At 44.0% G+C, this 20,957-nt stretch overlaps 1 protein-coding gene across 2 annotated transcripts in view; it reads left to right on the forward strand.

The window, feature by feature from the left end:
* Window positions 1-789: 789 nt before the first annotated feature.
* USP7 (ubiquitin specific peptidase 7) overlaps window positions 790-20,957 on the forward strand; it is a 74,460-nt gene continuing 54,292 nt past the window's right edge. For both annotated transcript variants that reach the window (XM_086473293.1, XM_086473292.1), the window contains exon 1: window positions 790-894. In XM_086473293.1, the coding sequence (XP_086329419.1) occupies window positions 813-894 (82 nt within the window). In that variant the 5' untranslated portion in view covers window positions 790-812. The remainder of the gene's footprint in view (window positions 895-20,957) is intronic.

Below are 20,957 nucleotides of genomic sequence, written 5' to 3' on the forward strand. Positions count from 1 at the left end.
CGCGCCCCGTGAGCGCGCAGGTAGCAGCGGCCTGCGGGGAGGCCGCGCCGGCGCCGGCGCCCGGCCCCGGCCCCTGTGGCCCCGCCCCTCCGGCCTCCTGTGGCGGCGGCGGCGGCGGCAGCGGCTGCTGTTCCCGGGGCGGCCGCGGCGCTGCCTCCCCCTCCCCGGCTTGCTGGGCTGCCCCTCATGCGGATGTGACATTTCACGGCGTTTACCGCAGCCGCCATTTTGAGACAGAGAGCGCTGGCGGCGGCGGAGCGGCACCAGCGCGCCGGGGCACAGGCAACGGGGGCGGCCCACGGGCCGTGAGCAGCGAGCCGGGCGTCGGCCAGCGGCTGTGCCGGGGCGCTGGGGGGGGCGGGAGGGCAGAGGAGGGGCCCCGCGGCGCCTCCCCGACTTCGCAGCGCCGGGGACACCTCGCCGGGGGAGGGGGAAGCGCCGGGCGCCGCCGCCGGGCCCTGACTCCTGGTCTCCCGTCCCCCCTTCCCCTCCTCCCGGTCCCCTCCCCTCCGGCCCCCGGGGAAGCCGCCACCCCCGGCCGGTCCCTCCTCCCCACCCCTTTTCCCCGACCGGGTGCCGCCGCCGAGATTGGGCGAATAGCGAGCAAATACGTGCGCGTCTCGCTGCCTCCGCCGGCTGCCCGCTCCCTGCCCGCCGGAGCCCAGCCGCAGCCCCCCGAGGCGGGTGCCCAGTCCCGGCCGCTGCCAAGGCCCCGCCGCTCCTCCGCCCCTTCCCCTCCCGACACAGGCCTGCAGCCCCCAGCGGGAAAGGCCCAGGCCCCCGCCGAGCCCGAGCCCCAGCCCCAGCCCGACATGAACCACCATCAGCAGCAGCAGCAGCACCAGAAGCCCGGGGAGCAGCAGCTGAGCGAGCCCGAGGACATGGAGATGGAAGGTAAAGCCGGGGCCGGGCAGGGCCCCTCGCCCTCAACTCTGAGGAGAGTTTCCTCCCTCGCCCCTCTGCTTTGCTGCCGGCTCCCGGGGCTCCCGGGGCTCCCCGGGCGCCGCGTCCCCCTCGGGGAGCTCCCGTCCTCCCGCCGCGGTAAACACGCGCCCGGCCCTCTCCTCCGCTGCGAGCAGGGGCGGCCGCAGCTCGCCGTCCCGTGCCCGGCCGCGGCCAGCCCCGGCAGCAGGGGTACCCCCTCCCGGGGCCGGGGGAGCTCTTCCCGGCGGCGCTTCGGCCGGAGCGGCGGGGGGACACCGGGGAAAGTTGCGGCGGTGAGGAGCGGTGCGGGGTCGGGGGAGGCGGCCCGAGGGGGGGGGGGGGGGGGGGGGGGAGTGTGCGTGCTCTGCAGGAATTTGCATCGCGGGAGGAGGAGGAGGGTGCGGGGGAAGCGCTGCTACAAAGGGAGACCCGCTCCCCCGGGGCGAGGCGTGCGGCCATGAGCCCGGACCTTCGGCCTGGCGGGGACCGGGAGCCTCCCGACGGGCGTTGGGAGGGGGGGCGGCGAGGGCGCGCAGCCGCGCCCCGGGGGGGGGGGGGAGGGGATGAGGGTCCGTCTCAAAGTAGTTGTGATTTCGGGGGAGGGTTTTGCCTTCCGCGGGGAAGGGGACGCGGCTGTCCCGAGGGCCGCCCGGCCCCCGGGGCTGCCGAGCGGTGGGGCCTAGCCCGGCCCGGCCCGGCGTCCCCCCCCGCTCCCGCCGCAGGGGTGGGCGGTGGGCTTCAGCCCTGCCCTGCCCGGGGCCGTGCGGCGCGGCGGCTCGGCCCGGCCGCTCATTGTATGCAGGCAGCCACGCTGCTCGCCATTTTTAATTAACCCTCCTCCGAGGGTTATTTACAGAACCCGCTGCCGGCCGGGCCTAGCGCGGGGTCGGCGGGCAGCGCTGGCCATGTGTAGCGCCTGCACAGCCCTCGGCCCGGATCCTGCACCGTCATGCAGTTGCGCTGCTTTCATAAAGGAGGCACTACATTTTCAGGCTTGTTCCCTGCTCCTGTCCGGTGTAGTCTCCAGTGGTGCCTTTAGCATTTTTTTTTTTTTTTTTGCATTATGTTGTTGTTTTTACACACCCTTCCCCCTTTGAACAACACCTTCCGTCTGAATTCAACGATGTGAAATTATTTTGGGCGAATGTACGGCGGCATTTTGTTACCTAAGGAAGGGCAGCCACAGTAGGCTGCTCGTACCGATGGTATTTGACTTGGAGGTCAAAAACACCAACTACCTAAATATCGTTTAGAATGCCAGGCTGTGAAGATGCCAGTTCTGTTATGAACGTTTTAATCAACAGTGCCGTAAATATTCACCAATACAAGATATTTTGCTTGGAAACGTGACAGTCGACTTAGCAATTGTACCTTTCTGCTAAATAATAGCTAATGAAATCAGGGGGAGCAAAGGTGTTTTAGTGGAAGTTTGTCACAGTGACTGTGAGATTACATTTCAAAATTACGTTATTACGTACAGCCTTTCTTTCTTAAACATAAATCTCTATTTCATAAAATAATAGCTAAAACTTATTTACTATCAGAGTAACTGGTTTTGTTTTAGAAAAATCTCCAAACTTGTTTACATACTGTGACAGGTATGTAAAAGGAGGTGATTTAAAAATACACCTCATATTGTTTGCATACAAATATTAACATCTTATGGATATTTTCCAGAAGATTGTTTGATAGCCTTTTGCAGTCTGCTTTTTCTCAGTATCCTTTTCAAGTCCTGTAGAACATTGACTGTATTTGATCTTTTTATTTGTGTGTTTTGTTTTTTTTTTTTTTTTTTTACTGGCTCGATGCTCTGCTGTGCTGGGCACACTGTGAAATACTGAACATTTTTATGCAGTTTAAAGGTGTCCTGAACTTCTGGATTGCATCCCCTCTGTCAGTGGGGATACAGGAGTCCAAAATACATGCAGAAGTCCCTGTGATGATTGTGAAAAATCTTATGCTGGTGGCCACCTCCATTGGAGGGGCGAGGAAGAAGACTCTGGGTATATCAACATAGCAACACTGAGAATACAGCATTAGCTCAGAAATCTCTTTGAGATCTATTAGGCCGCACACAGCTGATTCTGGGTGATGTTACAAACTTGCTAATTTGTGAAAGCTTACAGAACTGTCCATTTATGCAAAAGCAAACCCAAAAAAGCTTAGCCTTGAGGTTTTTTTTCAGTACTTGTTTTTTTTTTTTTCTTGAGAAATTTTTTAAGTTTACAAGATTGCAGAGATCAGATTATTGCTAACTTTTAATAAAAGTTGATGTCATGGATATATATTCATTTAGCATGTAAAACAATGTTCATCATCTTAATGTATGGGTGTTTGTGCTTTCTTGAGAGAGATACTTTCAAGCCGTGAGGAGAATACTTAGTAACATGTAGTTAGCTTAATTCTAGCATGCACAGAACAGTGTCAGATGCCATTCTTCACTCAGTGATCACGTTAGATTTAGGAGGTATGTGAAGAATGTGCAGTGGAAAATTGCACATCTTGATTTTGAATTATGTAAAGGTTTGCTTATTTCATGTACAGCTATACTTAATGAACAAATTTTGATGAGTGAAACAACCGTTTCAGACATAGTGGTAAAAGTCTGGGATTAAACTCTTTAGGATTAAATAAGATACAGTATTTTGAGTGTCTGCTCTCATGTCCCTGTTTTTCTCCTTTGCTTTTCCCTTATGACTAATTTACTCTTCCTTGATGACCTTATGGCCGCTCTGTGTAAATGAAAGTAGTACTAGACAAGGCTACTGGACTTCAGGAGGGAGGAAGATATTCCCTTTAGGAAGTAAAAATTAGTTCATCTCTGCATCATGAAGGAAAGAAACAATGACAGCCTTGGTCAGGGGCAGATACCCGCTCAGCGGGACCAGGTGCGATACAGGCTCACTGACTTGCAGTACCTAGCTAGAGTGCCATAGTGTTACGGATCACCTCTCTGTGCAGTTAGTCTTCTGTCACAGGTGGGTGTTTGTCATCAGCTTTAGCCTTACTGAGGCGTGGTGGTAGTGATAGGTGGACTGGGAAACTTTAAATTTGAGAACTGTTGGAAGAGGTTGCGTTCCCTCTGCTGAAGGCAGCCGCTTCCCTAGCTGGGGATGCAGTTGGACAGACAGAGCGTTTGCTGCCACTCGTTTTCATCTCGTCTGCCACGCCGGCGGTTGGGCTAGCATACCTCCCTGTGTCTATGAAGTGATCAAAATTAAAAAGTCATGTTGTAAAATGTTGTTTCAGTGTTTAGTTTGGTTCACTGTGCAGCTCCGTTTAGTGTGATATGAATGTAGTGAAGGTTTGGCATTGGGGCAGGAAGGAGCAAGAAGGGCTGCTCGAGGTGGCATGGATGTAGGCAGATCCCTGGCCAAATTGGATCCCTGGTCATGGGTTTTGTGTGCACCCCTCATCCTTTGCTGCATAAAAGCGTGTGATTTGCGCTGCCGTGGCTGCCTTCGGGCTGAAGCAGAGTGGGAGTGTGCAGATGAGCCGTTGGTGCCTGAGTTTTAGATAAATTAACAGTTTGGAGTGGTGATTAGTAAATGTCTGTCCTGTAGACATTCTGAAGAGTTTATTTGTAGGCTAAATAAATTTAGTGGGGGAAAAAAAAATAGTAGTTTTTCTGTCCTGTAAGTAGGGAATGTAGGTTGCTTTATCATGCAAAGAATTATGGTTGGTGAGTTGCTCTGTAAAGTGTAATTGGATCCAAGTCCCAGTACTTTATATATGCTTCCTGGGTAATGTCTTTTCACCAAGGTGTCTGCACTTCAAAGAACTCTGCTTAATACAAATGTGCAGTTACATATTTCATAAAGTTCTTTGGTGGGAAGTCTCATTTGCAGCTTAGTAACTGTAAGTTTCCCTTGTTTATGGTTTGAATCTGTTTTTTTTAGGTTCAGCCACTGCCCATAGTGACATACGTACATGTGCTTTGCGTTACGGAAGTTTCTGTTCCGAAGTAGCCAGCACAAGCTTATCAAGGCAGCGGCACAGCCCGTGAGCACGGGCTGACTGGTCGTTCGGGTTGCACACTTGTGTTCTCCTTGGGTCAGCTCTGCAGGCTCTCAGGCAATGCCAGCTTCTATGTTTTTCCCTAGTTAGGGCAATATAATGTTGAGATTGGAATTCTGGGTGAAATGATGCAAGATATTTACAAGAACAAGAAAAGGAAAAACTGACATGTCTATGTGTATGTATGTGAAAAGTTTAAAATTGCGCTTTCCTGCAGTTTCCATTCAATTGAAAGTTTGTGTTGCTTGCTGTTTGCTCCCGTTTTGCTCACTACTGACAGAATTTACTAGATTTCTGACCCGCTGTGTGATACTGCTCTAAAGTACATAACTTATTTTTTTGCCTGTCTTCTGGGTGCTTACTTCTCTCGCATATTTTGTCCTCATTAGTATTCCCAATTCCTGGCAATTTAATATCATTTGCATACACAATATGGTGTTCGTTTCTTTTTTTGCCTGCTTCCATGCCTTTCTTCTGAAGGCCTGTATCCCTCTCTTTCCCTGAGCTCCTTTGCTGTCTTCTATATTGTTTCTAGCCAAGTGGTTATAAAGTGAGGCCGTATGTTTGTGAGGAGAACATGCAGACTAAATTCATCATATGACCATGGGTATCTGCTTCTTTATGTGTTCTTCTTGCACCTTCCCCTCACCAGCCTTGACGTTTTTCCATGAAATAGGTGATGCTTAAGTGAGAGGAGATAAAAACGCTGATGCAGCAGACAACAAGCAAAATTAACTTAATTCTGAGGCTATACCTAGAGCAAAGAACCAGGCTTGGCCTCTTAGGCCCAGCAATGACAGTGTTTAGTACCTGGGGACGGCATGCGCGGCCTTGGGAAAAGCTGTGCAGTGCCTTGTTCTCAGTCACTCCATGCCAGCTGAGGAAGAGGTGTCAGTGACTTCTGAAGAGTGCTAACTGTGTCTGGAGTTTCCTCTGTGCATCCTTCATGAACAGGGTACTCAATAGGTCATCAGATTTAGTAAACTTTCTGTGAAGCAGAAGTGGAAACAGATGGATTACTGGAAAATATGTGTAAAATCCAGAGGGGAGTGGAGATAGCAGGCTATTGGGAATTAACTATATGTATCAGACTTACTTCAGTCCAGTTATCCCATGCTATTGACTGAATTCGAAAGAGAAGTTAGATCTTCTCTCTGTCGTTACTAGATAGCTATACTAAGTAAAGTAGCAAGTTAAGTGTATAAAAGTAATATAAGCCCAGACTTTAAAAAAAACAGTTGAGATAGTTGTTTGAGACCAACTGAATCAGTTTCAATTCTGCAGAATAATTTATCACAAGAAAATCTAAACAGTGCATCCAGGCTGTAGCAGTTAAACCAGTTTAGCCAGTACATCTTGCATGACATCATTCGATATTTGGGGTAAGGGTGAAAATGAACCGGTTTAGAGCTTGTGAAGGATCCACTTTTTCTTAAATGATAATAAATTTTAAATAAGGCTGTGTTTGCTTAAGTTTGTGCTTTGAGGTGTCTCAGATCAGTTCCTTTAAATTAACTTTGTATGTTGTGGCTGTAGAACGTTGATTGTGAAGCTGTAAAATATTGTATGGCTTGCAGTGCAAGGCATTAGTAATCCATAGCAAGTGTGGTTTTTCTGCTCAGGTACACATGTATATTAATATATAAAAAATCTGCTATGTGCTAGTTTAACAGTACCAGCAACAGGGTTAACAGTTATTATAAAGTGTTTTGGCAAGTAGAATGGGGCTGGAGAGTGGCTATCTTATTTGTCAAGTTATTAAATACGCAGTGTTGTTTTCTGAAACTTTTTTTATTGGACGCTTCCAATAATGTATTTTGTTAGGATAGTTTTAGCATTTGCAATTTGATACACTAGCAAAAAGAGTAAAAGTGCAGCTAATCAGTGGCAACAGCTGTAGCATAATGTATCTGTGCATATTGTTGCAGGCTTAGACTTAACACATTTTAATAGTTCTGCTAAACCATTTTTTTTTTTCAGCTTGACTTGCTGATTGTAGTGAAACAAGCTTTGTAGGTTTAGAAACATTGAATGGAGTTTGAATGACTTGACAGCAAAATGTGGAACGGTCAGCTTGGAAGCAGTGTTTTATTCTGACTTGTATTTGCCTAGTTTCCCTAGAAGGCTGAGATTCTGTCAACTAGAAATAATTAAGCTTCTGGAAGTTAGTAGTTGGATTTTGAAAATACTGAAACTGTAGTGAATATTTGCAGTTTGGGGAAGACAGTGTTAGTCTTTTACCTTAGTGCCTAGGAATCTTTGGGATTCTCTTCAGAATGTAAAAACACATTTGAAGGCTGTTTTGTATTTGCCTTAAAATGCATCACAGCTTGATTGTTCAGTGTAACAGCATGTGCATATTTGTTAAGCAAAATCTCTCAAAAATATGGAGATTAAAACTAAGTGGCAATTCTTGATAGAACTAAAATTCCGTGGTGTAATAAGTATAGCGTATCTCAGTTTGTGTTTTTAATTGCTGTTTGGCAGCTGTTTTAAACATTACCAAAATAAGTCATTCCTGACCCATTTAACAGTGAGGTTTTAAACAAAACCATCGTGCTTTGTGGCATCAAACAGCTTAGGAGAACAGGACGTTCAGTGTCTGCAAACCTGGAGTTCTCCCTGACTGCAGCTGTAAGTTGAGCTCCAGAGTGATGCCACTCAGATGTGCCAGGAGCATCCTGTTTAAATGGGGAAGGAGAAAACAGTAGTACCTCAGCTTATTCCTGCGGATACGCTGGTAAATAGAGATAGACAGTCTTCCAGGTGTCCTGAACGTCGGGGCTTTCCGCATCAAAACCAGCACCTCGACTTGCACTTCAAAGCACATTGCAAGCCAGAGGAAGACGATGTTGGTAGTGAGCTGGAATGTCCTATGAGAAGAAAGTTCAAAATAGATTTTTTTTTTTTAGCAGTCCTGCAGTGTTTGACAGCCTAGGAGAGGTGATGGGATTTTTTTTTAATACAGTCACACCTCTTTGATCTGAAACATAGCAGTGCTGGAAAACAGAACTTGAGCTTTGTATTTTGTATATTAAGGGATTGAATGCACTCTAGTAGAAGTTGCTTTAAATGCAGAAGTCTGAAAATTCTTAAGGTAGTTTTTCATAATTTCCCTTTTCGTAGTGTAAATAGGAAAGGATGTGTAGGAGTATCATTGGTGTTCATTGTAGCTCTAACCTTGATCATCTGGTGATTTCACAAGGTATAACTGTAAGGATGTTATTAAAAAAATACATCATCTCCAGCTGTGCATGTGTGGTTTTGTAAAGATCTAAGGAAAATTTTGTTTTAGAGCTCTAAATGTGATGTTATACTAATACAACAATTGGATGAATTTCTGTTGAGGTGTGTTTAAAAAAAGGAATGGTTGTGGTTTCCACAACAGAGATTTTCCTTCCCATATGTTTTGGTGAGTTATTTTCTAACATCACTGGTATCGTTTGTCAGAACTTTGATTGAGATTTTGATAAAAGTATGAGGGTGCAAATGCCTGCTAAAACTTGGTGAAGGTTTTAAATGGCAAATGCATCTTAGTGGGTTAATATTCTTACTGTTAAATGGATCAGGGTTTAGTGGTGTAAATTTTTTTCATAAAATGGCTAATTTGTGAATGAAAAATGTACAAACTTTACATAAATTAATGTTGATAAACATTATTTAAGAGAAGGGAAATTATGTTATTAAGAAAAAACCAGACTTCCCCATATAAGATCAACACATTATTCTGTGACTAGATAGGAAATTCTTGGTGTAAAACTTGCTTCTGAGCCAGGAAAGTACTGTATGAATTGTGCCGTTTCGAGTCCAGGCCAGGTGGTCTGTCTGCACTCCTGAGCATCTCGCATGCCATTGCCCATAGCCGTGGTCCCTCAGGGCCCAGCAGCATCTTGGGGATGCTCTGCAGACTGGGGGAACACCTGACCCCCCAGCGGAGGAGGAAGCCGCCCTGCACGGGCGCTGGGACGCCGTACCACCCCCTCTGCTGCTCACCCGTGCAGTTTGGCCCTTGTCTCTCGGTAAAGGATGAGGACTTTGGGGTAGGTGTTTTAAACTTGCACGTGTTCTGCAGTTCTCCTGATGCACTGGGCTGGTGGTGGCAGCAGCAGCAGGGGGTGGTGGCTCGTAGTGATGTGAACATTCTGGTCTGCAGGTCTTAAGATGAGAAACATTGGTCACCCTGCATCTGGGATCTGTATTTTCGCACATCACAATTTTGCCCATTGGCTGTGATAGGAACCACTACTGATCCAGTCCAGTGTTGAATTGCAGTTATTTAGCACTCTACAGTTTTTGGACAGTGACCTGTTGCAATTTTTTGTTTTTATAGTCTCTGATTACTGGAAAAGAACGAAGAGGTTAAAGTGTTTGGGGAGCGATCAGTTTGTTGTTTGGTTTTGTTTTGTTTTGGATGTGTCCCCCCATCCAATCAAAAAATACATTTTGTTTCAGGCAGTCAAGGTGGAGTCGGCAATCCTAGTACTGGGGCATGGTGGTTTCTGCATCAGCTTTGGTTTTTTCAAGAACAGAGATCACTTCATTTGGAGGTGGGGAAGAACTTATGTTCTCCCTTCTCGCTTGTAAAGCCAGGCGGCTCTCCTGATGCAGGGGACTTTGCTCTTGCTGTTCAGTAGTCATGAAACACGTCTCAGTTATGTATCGCCAGAATATTTCTGGTAACTGTAATCAGGTAACAAGTTTTAGACACAAGTTTGCCTTCGCAGCGTGTCTTAACTATTCAGTTTAGCTAAATGGTAGTTTGCTTCTGTTACAGATGTTAGAGCTGACTAGATGTTCAGGTGCTGTTGCATGGGTTTACAGGCTTCAAGTCCTAAGACAATGCAAGATGTACTTTTTTTTTTTTTAAAGATCTGCTGAAGCAGAGGCTGTGTGAACACTCTTTTGTTGTTCATGAAATCAAGCTAAAGATAGTTAATTTCCTTCTTCATTGGGAGTAGCGAGGAGCTGACCTCTTCTAAAGAATTTTTCATGTGGTTAAGTGTTAGTTACTTAATAATATTGAGGGGTGAACACAATTTCTGGAGAACAGTAGATACTATTAGAAGTTTGAACACAGAGATAACTGGAAGGTGTCTGTAAATTATATGAATTAAACAGTGGGTCACAAGCCACATGCAAAACCCTCCTTGCTAGTAGCAATTACAGTAGAGGTGTTTCACAATTTTCTTCTGCTTTCCTTTCCCTCTTCTCATTCTTCCTGTATGGTTTTTATCTCCTCTGTTTCAGTCTGACTGTTTCAAATGCTTCTTGGACTTCAACCCTGAACCAAAAAAACAGTTCCCCTTAAAAACTAGTATAATGCTTTGCAATATTTCCATCATGCCATGAGGGAATAACCATAAGCATTAAGTTTTAGGGGTTTTCTTTCTTTCTTCTTCTTTTTTTTTTTTTTTTTTTTTTTTTAAACTTAATGTCTTTACAGTTGAGGAATTACAAATAAGCAGCAGTAAAACCAAACCAAAATCTGCCAGAAATAAAACTTAGTATTTTTTTAAGTAGTTTATTCTAAAAGTTTAACCACAGGATTTGATAATGATTGTTTGTTTCTTTGAATATATTGCTTCAGCTATGTGTTGATTTTAAGATATTTTCTTGTTCTCAATAGTTTTGTCTTGTTTTTTTTAACGTGTTTTATTAATCAGACTCATGCTTTGGCTTACAACCTGTGCCCTGAAGTTTATACTCCAAAGTAGGGGGGCGTTGGTGTGGGAGGAATAGGGTCCTTACTGGAAAGGATTCATGGGGTTTCCCTCTGAAGGAGGGAAAGCTGTGCAGCTCCTTTGCTTGCTAGGGGAGCTCTGCTGGGGAAACCCTCTCCTAATCTTGATAATAGCACAGATTAAGGGGAAAAATAATGAGAAGGTTGCACAAAAATGGATCTCGTTTCACTTGGGTCAGTTGCCTGTTCATAAACAGCCGCGTTCGACTGTGACTTTGTTCTGTCTCCTCTGCTTTGCGAGAGTCTTTTGGAGATACGTAGTGAAACTGGTGGATTCTCCAGTCCCTGCAGCTGAACAAACAGCTGAGCTGGCTCTGGCGAAGAGCAGGGTGTAGAGGTGTGAATGACCCTGGGGACTGGGCGCATTGGCATTGCCACTGAAGAAATGTGTGTGGAACCGCAGCTTCTGTATTCATGCTTTTAAACTTGGGATAACAACACTTCAGCTTTATTGGTCACTGACCTTTCCTTCTGGATTAAGAAAACATTCTAATTCTTTAAGGCCTTTCAGCAGCCTTCAATGTAATGAACTGAGAGGTGTTAACATTCATGCAGTGAGAGACTGTGCCTCAAGTGGTTCTCTTCAGTATGTTTATCTGTTGTCATACAAACTATATATGCCTCGGAAGTATTTGTGTAAATCCATATTGCAAACTAATAATGAATATGAATCAAAATTTAGATACTTCATGGCACCTTTGAAGAACAAAACTGAAGTCACATCCAAGAAAAGTACTTGGTTGCTTGAAGTACAGTGTAGTCAAGGTCTGGACATGAGCCATGGGAGCCTTGCTAATACCTTATGTGTCCAAATGTGTAAACACATGCTTTTGCTAGAAAAGTTACACTAATAGCACTGAATTCAATACAGCACATCTTCAAGGCCCTTTTTCTCCAATAATATTATTATTACCTAGCTTTTGCGTAAATTAGTATAGTGGAAGCTCACCTGCAGTTAGCAGGTGTGTGTGCTAGAGCTCTCTGGAGTCAGAGAAATCAAACATCTCCCACATCCGAGGAGTGTCTGTTAACTGCTACAGTGTCAGGTGGCTGTGCTGTGCAGCAGTCCAGCTGAGAATAGTGCCTGCGAGAAAGAGGAGTCTAACCCAAAATTGAGCATGAGCTGCAGGGAAGGTCCTGGATTTTGGTCTGGGCACCAGACTTTGTTATTTCAGATGACTCTTCTATGCTGCCGGGAGCCAGGAGAAGAGTTTATGTCTAGTTCGCTCTAGTGCTGCTATAGAGAAGAGTTGTCTTCTAGAGTGGGTTTTTTTGACCTGTGCCTCACTTTTGTCTCCTCACTTGCACTGACACAACTGTGTGGGAACACATGGTGAACGAGATGAATGAAGAGATCTGAATTTAAAATATCTTCCATATTTTGGGTTTATTTTTAACCTATCTCAGTTTACTGGTCTGCTTTACTGTTTGGCCCTGCAAACAAGTGGGTCGTCTAGGCTGAGGAGGCAGGAGGGAGAGAAAACTCTTAAGCCATTAATGAGTTCTATAATGTTTTTTTGTTTAACTTTCCCAAGACCCTTTATTTGACACCTGGGCCTGTCTCCCCTGAGAAATGCATTAGGGGATAGGGCTGTAGCAAAGTTCCAAGGGTGAGTATCAAATCCAAGTTTATGGTGCTTTTAGTGCAGACACATGGTTCTACCGTTATAAAAACTGAATGTTTTTCAGATGCAAACTGCTTCTGGGGATGAAATTGTTCCCATTGCAGATCTGATGCTGAATGTCTCCACTTCTGTTAACTTTTTTTTTTTTTTGCACAAGGATATTCCTTGTAGCTAAAAATAGTCTGTTGCATTTTCCAACTTGAACATACATCTGAAGGATCTTCAGCTTTCTCACCTATACTAAGTGTGTTACTATTTTCTGATTTAAATATCTAGTAAAATCTTAAACAGTTACCTGAACTCATAATCTAAATGTATTTGTGGGGGGTTTTAACCTCCTGTCCAAACTAGCTTTTTTCTTATATTTTCAGCACAGTGATAAAAATTTCCAAGTGGCATTCAGACCTGGAGTTGGTCCTTACTGTAGCTGTTCTGTCAGCCAAGATCTCTGACCAGTGTAATGGTCCTAATTTAAATGGGAGCTACTGGTTTCTGGAATGTGATTGGATTATAGAAGTTTTTAGCAGGTCTTTTGAAAGAAATTTTGAAGTTAACCTGCTTCCTAATCTGGAAAGTTTACAGGAGAAGATGCGTAAAATTTCAGTCATCTTAAATTCAGCTTAAAGTATGCGTGTTGCTGTTAGCATCATGTTCACAGGTTAGACCTAAGAATATAAAACTCGCTTAGTACCGACTGGCTTAATGCTAGGCAGGGTCTAGTTAGTGTAGCAGGAGCAAAGTACTGGCGGAGATTAACTGGACTAGTGTTAATTTTTGATCTCTCATTTTGAATACACCTTGAAATGCACATTAACCACCTCAGATGCATGCTTTTTTAAGTGAAAGGGTATGTGTACAGTAAAAGTATTTGAAAATTTAGCAGTGTACAACTTTGTAAATAGAGAGAGATTTGTGTTTTCTGAAGTAAGATTTTTTTTTTAAGTGGAATTGTTCAGTAATTTATGGGTCATTTCTACCCTAAATATGGACAGTTGCATACTTTGAAAAGCTAGTTAAACTCTCAGTGTTATAAAGCCATTCTTGGTGGTAGTGTTGCACTTTTGAGTTCTACATCACGCTCAGAGATTTGGGCAGGGGTTGTTAACTTGGTAACTTGCTTCTCCGATGGGGATGCATCATGGTGTGCCCCATAGCCACATGGTGTGCCAGGCCAGTTACAATGATCACCGTCGGGTTACTGAGAGCAGTCTCTCAGCTGGGTGACTTGTGAGGATGGCAGAAGCCTGCTTTATGCCTCTGTGTGTCCTAGGTGAGGGTGCACCAAAGGTAGAGGAAGAGGTGCCTTGGGGAGAGCAAGCTTTGAAAATAGTCACTACTTCCAGAAGAATAATTTTGTCCTACCTACTGGTCCAGTTCAGAAGAGCACCTGGAGAAGTGGGCAGCTGAGAAGAGTGCCTTATTCTTGGTTGCAGCCTTGTCTAGATGCTTTTTGACCTGAGCAGAGGAGGGGCTGCAGGGGTACCTGCTCTTTTTTCCTCTGCTGCCACTGAGAAGATGGTATGGTAACTGCCTGCCAGGCAAGGAGTGGCACCAGCACTCAGATGGATAACACAGAATTTCTAGTGGTATATTTTAACTTCAGAAATTCAGCTTATATTCAAAAGTTTGTCACTTAATGCAAATTCTTAACTTCAGCTGTAAAGGGATGCCATAATTCTGCCTGAGTGCTTTGGGCACCAGTGTCTTGAATTTCAGTTTGCATGTGTGCGAATGGGTGGGGAACATTTAGTGGAACATCGTTCCTTTTCCCCAGTAGCTGGAGCTCAACATTTCGGTGGAAGTTCCCTGTACCAGCTCAGCAGGGTGAGTTCGGAATTGCTGTGCCTGCGGAGGAGGGTTGCAGGGATTTGAAGTGTGCTTGGACTTCAAGAATGCTGAATAGGCAATAAACACTGTTGGCACCGAAATTCTTACATTTATAGCCTTTCTGTTTGCTTGTGAAATTCATGGAGTTGGTTGCTAATAGCATTTGCAGAAAATACTGAAAGGAAAATACTTCCCCTCTCCACCCCAAAACTTTAAAACCAAATTTGGCTGTGAACGCTGCATCCATTAGGCAGGTACGATGGCAGAAGCAATAGCAAAAGGTAAAACCAGGTGCCTGCAGGATGTATTGAAAGGTGGTTCTGGGGTCATTTATTCTGTGTTAATGCTTAGAAGCAAATATTTTCATTTTCAAAGAAGCAAGGGTGGCATTTGCAGTGGTTTGTGCAACCCAACAGCAGTGGGTGTGGTATTTCTCCTGTGCCTGCAATCTGGTCCTTGTGATGGGCTTCCTCTCTCTGGCCATACCGCTGTGCAGGGGTTAAGTCCCAGGGCCTTGGGAAGGGGAGTATGGGGAGATCCTACAGCTTGATAGTTCTCTAATAAAATACCAGAGTTCTCTAGCATCCCACATATTATCATCTGGATGTTTAGTGAAGTCTCTTGTTTACCCAGACTGTCCAGGCCAAGGTGAGACAGACATCCAATCACCCTGTCCCTTGTCCATGTCTCTCTCTTTTCAGTCTTGTGGGGTTTCTTTGAACTTAAAAAGTGCGCTGAAAATGCATCAATAGTAAAACATCCGTAAGGGCGTTAAAATACCTGAATTTGGCCATATGAATTAGAGCAAATCAAAACTTGTGTATGTTTGTTTATTTTAACATTTTTATGGTCAAAGCGTGTAATGGGGAGGAAAGTATATCTGCTAGGTAAAAATCTAGACGAGGTATTGTGTCTGATGCGGTTTGTGAACAAGCTTAAACAGGTAAAGACTCTCCTGTTACATGTGCACAGATAAATTTCCTTTTGTGTAGCTTAGCTGTTAAAAGTATACCAGTGTTGTGTTACCACCATGATAAACACATTGCCACGTACTCATAGGCACCTGTTTTTTTGAGGTGAAAAACTGAATATTGTATCAAAGAGTTGGTTTGGTTCTTTTGCTGGTCTGAGTGCTGTGTTCCAGAGTGCAGCTTCTCCGCCCTGATAACCTCCAGCAAAATAACAGTTCTCTCTTCAGTCCCAGTCTTATTTTGGCTTTGTTTTTGTTGTCTTTTATTTCTCATTCTTTATTGCAAAGGTGTGGCATGGCATGGCATGTCTCTTCCTTTTTTTTCTGAAAGAAAGTTTCCCCTTTTGGAAGGAGAAAGGTATTCCTGCATGGGTAACCATTGCAGTTAAATTACTGTCTCTAGTAATTCTTAAATGCTGGTCTTACTCTGACTTTGACCAGTAACATCTGGAGCTCATTTCGGGTTTGGGTCAGACCTGACTGTAATGACATTTAAATCGGAGCGCTCTGCTTCAGTTCCGTAAGTTTGAGGTATTAAAAAAACCAGTGACTTTTAGATGAGAAACCTTCAAACAATGCACACTAGTTGCAGATTTTTTTTTTTTTTTGTATGTACTTTTATTTCTTAAGCAAGATCTTTGCTTCTGAAAGGAGAAACATCCTTATGGATTCTTAATTGCTTTTTGGTTTGGGTTTGGTGTGTGGGGTGAGGGTTGGGTTTTTTCATTGTTTTTTGTTTGGGTTTTTTTTGGTGAAAAAGATCTGGAGCTGAGGTAGTGCCAGGAATTACATACTAGACAGTTTGTGGTGTACCTCTGCGGTTGGATTTATTTCTCTCTCTGTCCTGTGATCCACTGCCATGAAGTGTCCCCTGCTTGCCTCCCTCCAAGGAAAACTGCTAGCAGTTTTAAAGTCATGGAAAAGTAGTCCAGGAAGAAGAGAGGAAATGAGATGAGGATCCAGTAGTAGGGAGGACTGAGAAAAAAAATCTGCTTTTGCGCGCTTCAGGGGTATACTCAAAACACTGAGAGCATTTGTGGGATAAAAGTTATAGCAGGAAATGTAAATGGACTATCTAGAGCAAAAGAAGTGTTAGTAGTAAGGGTTTCTGTCTCTTACTGTGAGTTTGTGGTGGCTGATGATGACACAAGCCATAAATGCTACATTATTAGGAAAATAAAGGGTGGGGAGAAAACTTAAGGGTCTTATAGTTTCCCTGAGACAAAGGAAGAATCCTTCATTGTCAATAGAATAAGGAATTTGAGATGCAGCTTAATTCATTGGTGATGTTTATACCAGCTTCTAGCCAGAGGCAAAGCAGGAAGGCAGTAATTAATTTTGGAAGTCCTCAAAGTTTGCTTCAGATGAGTGGCACTAGCAATGGAGCAGAAATAGAAGCAGTTGGGAAGATTTGTCAGAAAGGATAGAGTGTTGAGACTGGGAGTGTATTTGTGGAATTAGGGAGTTTTGCAGAGCATAAGAAAGATGTAATTCACTGGGTGACATGCAGTAGTCAGCTCTTCTAAAACACATTTTCAAGTCTGTTTTGTTGCCTTTATGCTCTAAGAATAGCTGACCAGAAAGCTATTGAAATACTGCCTGAGGATTTGGATTATGAAACGAAAACAAAATGTAATACGTAATAAATAAGAAAGGAAATACACAACAAACACGTAAGCAGTGAAGTACAACTTCCTCTTCAGAACGTATTTTTGCTCAAAAATGTGCTAGTTATAACTGCTGCCACATGTGGGGTAAATGCCTTTCCAAAGAAAAAGGAGAAGAATTTTCACCAACTTGTTTTGTCTTTTTCAGGGAAGAACTAATTTGGGTGGTTATTTGGGGTGGTGACACATCAGGGCACTAACGAGAGCACTGAAATATGCAAAAGGCCCAGCACAGAAAATGAGCTCCATCCGAAGCATCATCCCTCCACCCTTCATCTGCTTGGTTGCACTGCAAGATGAAATCTAAATTACATAGGTGCAAGGTCTCATTTCTTGAATGTGTCTCTCAAATTTCTGTTTCTAAAATAGTTGGTTGCACAATTTGCATAAACCACATAGTTTTGAAGTTTGCAGCTGCAAATGTTACCATACAATGTACATGGTTCGAGAAGCTCTGTCTGTGATAAAGAATAATTTTAAAAATGAGTGCTGCTTTACAGATGTTCCAGTGTTTATCGGTAGATACTTTTTTATTCTTGTTTGTATTCCAAGTAGCTTGAGTTTTGGAGATCTGTTCTCCATGAATGTGGATGTGGAGGAGTACACAGTAGTTTCTTTGCCTCGTTGATTTCAGTGCACTTGTAGTAGGATTTGAAAAAGCTAGCCTCAAACCTGTGTATGGCTGTGCCTTTTTTTGTGTATATTGCTTCCTCTAGAATACAAAGTATAACTTCATTTCTGATTGTATTTGCATAACTAATAGGCAGACTTGGCTACGTGGTCCCGTGGCAGTCTTTCTGGCACCAGAGTGACTGGTTGGCTGTTTAACACTGAATAGTTAAACAGGAAAAGCTTTTTTTGCTGCATAAGTTTTCTTTTGTTTTCATTTTAAAAAAAAAAAAAGTGACTTAAAATTGCTGACAAAAAAGTGATAAAATTGTCAGTGGACTGCTTAACTGAGGATTATAAAATTCTGCATTCTTTCAAGAATTCCTTGGTAATAATGGAAGCTAACACCCGAGATTCCGTATGTTTTCTATACAAAACAGTTTTTTCAGGTGTGCTATTTGTTTGAAGAACGTTGTTCTTCATGTAGACAGTATTAAAATATTAACTCAGTTTAGTGCTAATTTTGGCGTCTGCTAACATTTGGATGTTTCCAGTACAGTAACTTACATCTTCAAAGCAGTAGAGAGATGCTGATCATCAAAACATTTACGACAATAGTTGGCTCTTTCTCAGAGCCTGCGTAATTATTTCCCTGCATTAACACTTCGGGGTGGAAAGATTCCTGTCAGAATGGAATGGGAAAATAAAGGTTAAATCTTATTTAAAAGTGAATGCTGAAGAAAGCATAAACTGCTTTGGGACCTAATGGTTCTGTTGTAAAGACTGAGGAAGGCTCCTGGTTCAGTCCTCTGCTAATAAGGCTTTTTAAATTATTTTCATGATTGCTAGTGTTTGTGCTACAAAGTAGAAGGCAGAGTAGCCACCTGGCAGATGATTCAGCAGATTAAGGCTGGCCAGAAATTTGATGACTTTGGTTTCTTGGGAGTGTCCAGACCCCAAAACCTTCATGGAGACTCCTGTCAAAATGGGGACACTCCTGATGTGTAGGGAAGGGGATTTCCGCACCAAATGGGAGCGGGATGGAGTAGACCAGCCCTCAGTGTTTTGCCTGTTCAAAGTCAGGGACATCACCGAGTCCACTGCCCCAGGTAGGCACTTCTCCCGTGTACAGTCATTCTCTGCTTGTCCTTTTTGACTCAATGAAGTTTTTGTAGAAGATGGAACAATGCTAACAGACAGTTGGAAAATTGAGCTTATTAAGTAACAACCTCAAAAACTCCAGGGAACTGTGTCTTTCAGGAATTTGGGAAACTGATGGAGAATGGAAAACTCTGAAATCTGCTTCTTGGAGAACAAAAAAACGGCTTCTTGTCCAGCTCATTGTAAAGCATCCTATTTGAAAAAGGAATGTTTTTGTTTTTCTCATTCCACAGTTGTTAATTTTAGATGAGAGCATGACTACTTCTTGTTAATTACTGTGAAAACAAATGGTAAAATTAACCCAAAGTGTAGATTTTTTTTTTTTTGGTAGTAGGAATCTCTTAAAATCATAGTATACCATTATGCTTGAAATATATGCGTTAATAAACAGCAAAACCTGAATTTTAATAGGACGTAATGATTTTGCCAGTGGTGCTCCTCATATTGCTGGGAGGAAACAGTAAATATCCCTCTGTTCGCTGGATGTGCACGTGTGCGTGTGTATCAGTTCACACAAAGGACTTAACCAAAAAAACCCCAAACCTTGAATGGTTTAATTGTTGTTGTTGTTGTTGTTGTTTTCCCCACAGTGAATAGAGACTTCTAAATGCAACCCTGACATGAGGTGAGGGTTTATCAGTCCTGGGCAGCCTGGCGCTCGTTGGCTCAGCTCCCCTGAGCTGCCGTGCTGGGCCTCGCGGTGCCTCAAACGAGGAGGGAACTGTCAGAAGCGCCGACGCTGCGCTGGGAGGTGACGCTGTGACCTGTGGGTGCAGGGCTGGGTGGGGAGCCCAGGGCTGATCCTGCTCCCTGCCCTGCACCACATGGATGCGTCTCGGCAACTGGGATTGTGTTTCTTGGCGTGGAAGACAAGCGTGACTTGGGTGCACTCTCGTTTTGCGTGCAAAGTGCTGAACACTTTTGCGCTAGGTGTTTTTTTTTCCTACAGTAAAACTTATGGCCAGTGCAAAACTCTGTTCCGAGTCAGGAATTCTGGATTATTTTTTTTTAGGCTGGTAACAGGTTTTTCAGTGTGAATGTTCAAAAGCTGCTTATGGAGCCCCTGCATATTTGCATAAGATTAGCCCTCCTGGATTGAGCAAAAATTGTTTAATCTGGTGTCTTGTGTCTTGAGGTCTGTCAGTAGCAGATGCTTATGTTAAATGTTAGGGCAGGGGAGGTATGGCGAGTTCCCTTCCCTGCTGTGCTGAGCCTGAGGGTGTCTTGAGCCTGGCCAGGCTTCCTCCGTGCCTTTTCACAGCTCCTGATGGAATCTTCTTCCATTCATTGCTTTGCCTTCGGAAGTGAATGGGGAATAATACAGGCTTTGTATGACTTGACTGTGTTTCTGCATCTTGAACACTGAGTGCAGCCTGGTTAACAGGCTTGCTTTCCTCCTCCATCTTAAAAAGTACAGAAGTTACAACGAGGAAAATGAAGATCATAAAGGTATCAAATGGCCACTGTAGCGGTAATGACTAAGTAGACTAGGAAGCATCCATCTGGCCCTAGTGTCATGGATAGCTGGGCAAAGATGTGCTGCAAGTCTGGAAAGCACAGGTGGCAGGAGAAGGTGGAACAGAAGCGATGTAAGACCCAGGGAACATGGAATGTAACATCAGAGGGCAGGTTGAAAACAGAAAGAAGACTTATTTTGTATAGAATAGTTAAACTGCGGCAGTTGTTGCTGGGGTGTTGTAAATACCAATAATGTCTACTGGTTTGAAAAGTGGGGACATGTGCTCACAGGGCATTTTGAAATGCAGAGACCCCATCCACAGATCAGGAAGTCCCAGAGCTGTGAGACAGGGGCCTGGAAGAGTGCCCTACAGCAGTGTCCCTCCCCATTCCTGCCACTGCTTCCTTTCTTGGCTGGTGTCAAACCTGAGTACTGTGCTTGTGGGCCTCCTGTTTGGCAGTGGTGCTGCTGCCTGTGAGCCAGAGGGAGCTGGGAAGGTGTCTTGGCCTCCAATGGCCTCTTCTGACAAAATGTTTCATATCTTTCAAAAGTTTCACATGCAGCATGAAAAAGGATTTTGTTTCCTTTAAACTCACATTCTGGTAATTTAATGTAAAGCCCCTTGTGTTGTAAGTGGTAGAAAATAATGGTTCTCTGGTGAGGTTTTGTTTGTTTGTTTTCCTCCCTCCATGCTATTGAGGATATTTGTCTGGCATACCCCCTACCTGCCTTTAGTCACCTTTTCTCTGAAGTGAATATATCTAGTCCTTTTCCTCTGTCCTTGTTCTTAACCTGTTAATGTGTCGCTTGAAGTCAAACCAGCACATTATTTACAGTTCTCCCTCATGAACAGCATCTTTCTGCCTCCATATTATAATTCAGATTGTTGTAGTATTTGGTGCACTGTGCTAATTAGAGCCCATAGTAGTTCTTTATATAAGCACCGCTTGAAGAACAA

The sequence above is a fragment of the Leptosomus discolor genome, chromosome 14 (assembly GCF_034619465.1).
Source record: "Leptosomus discolor isolate bLepDis1 chromosome 14, bLepDis1.hap2, whole genome shotgun sequence".
Classification (NCBI taxonomy): domain Eukaryota; kingdom Metazoa; phylum Chordata; class Aves; order Leptosomiformes; family Leptosomidae; genus Leptosomus; species Leptosomus discolor.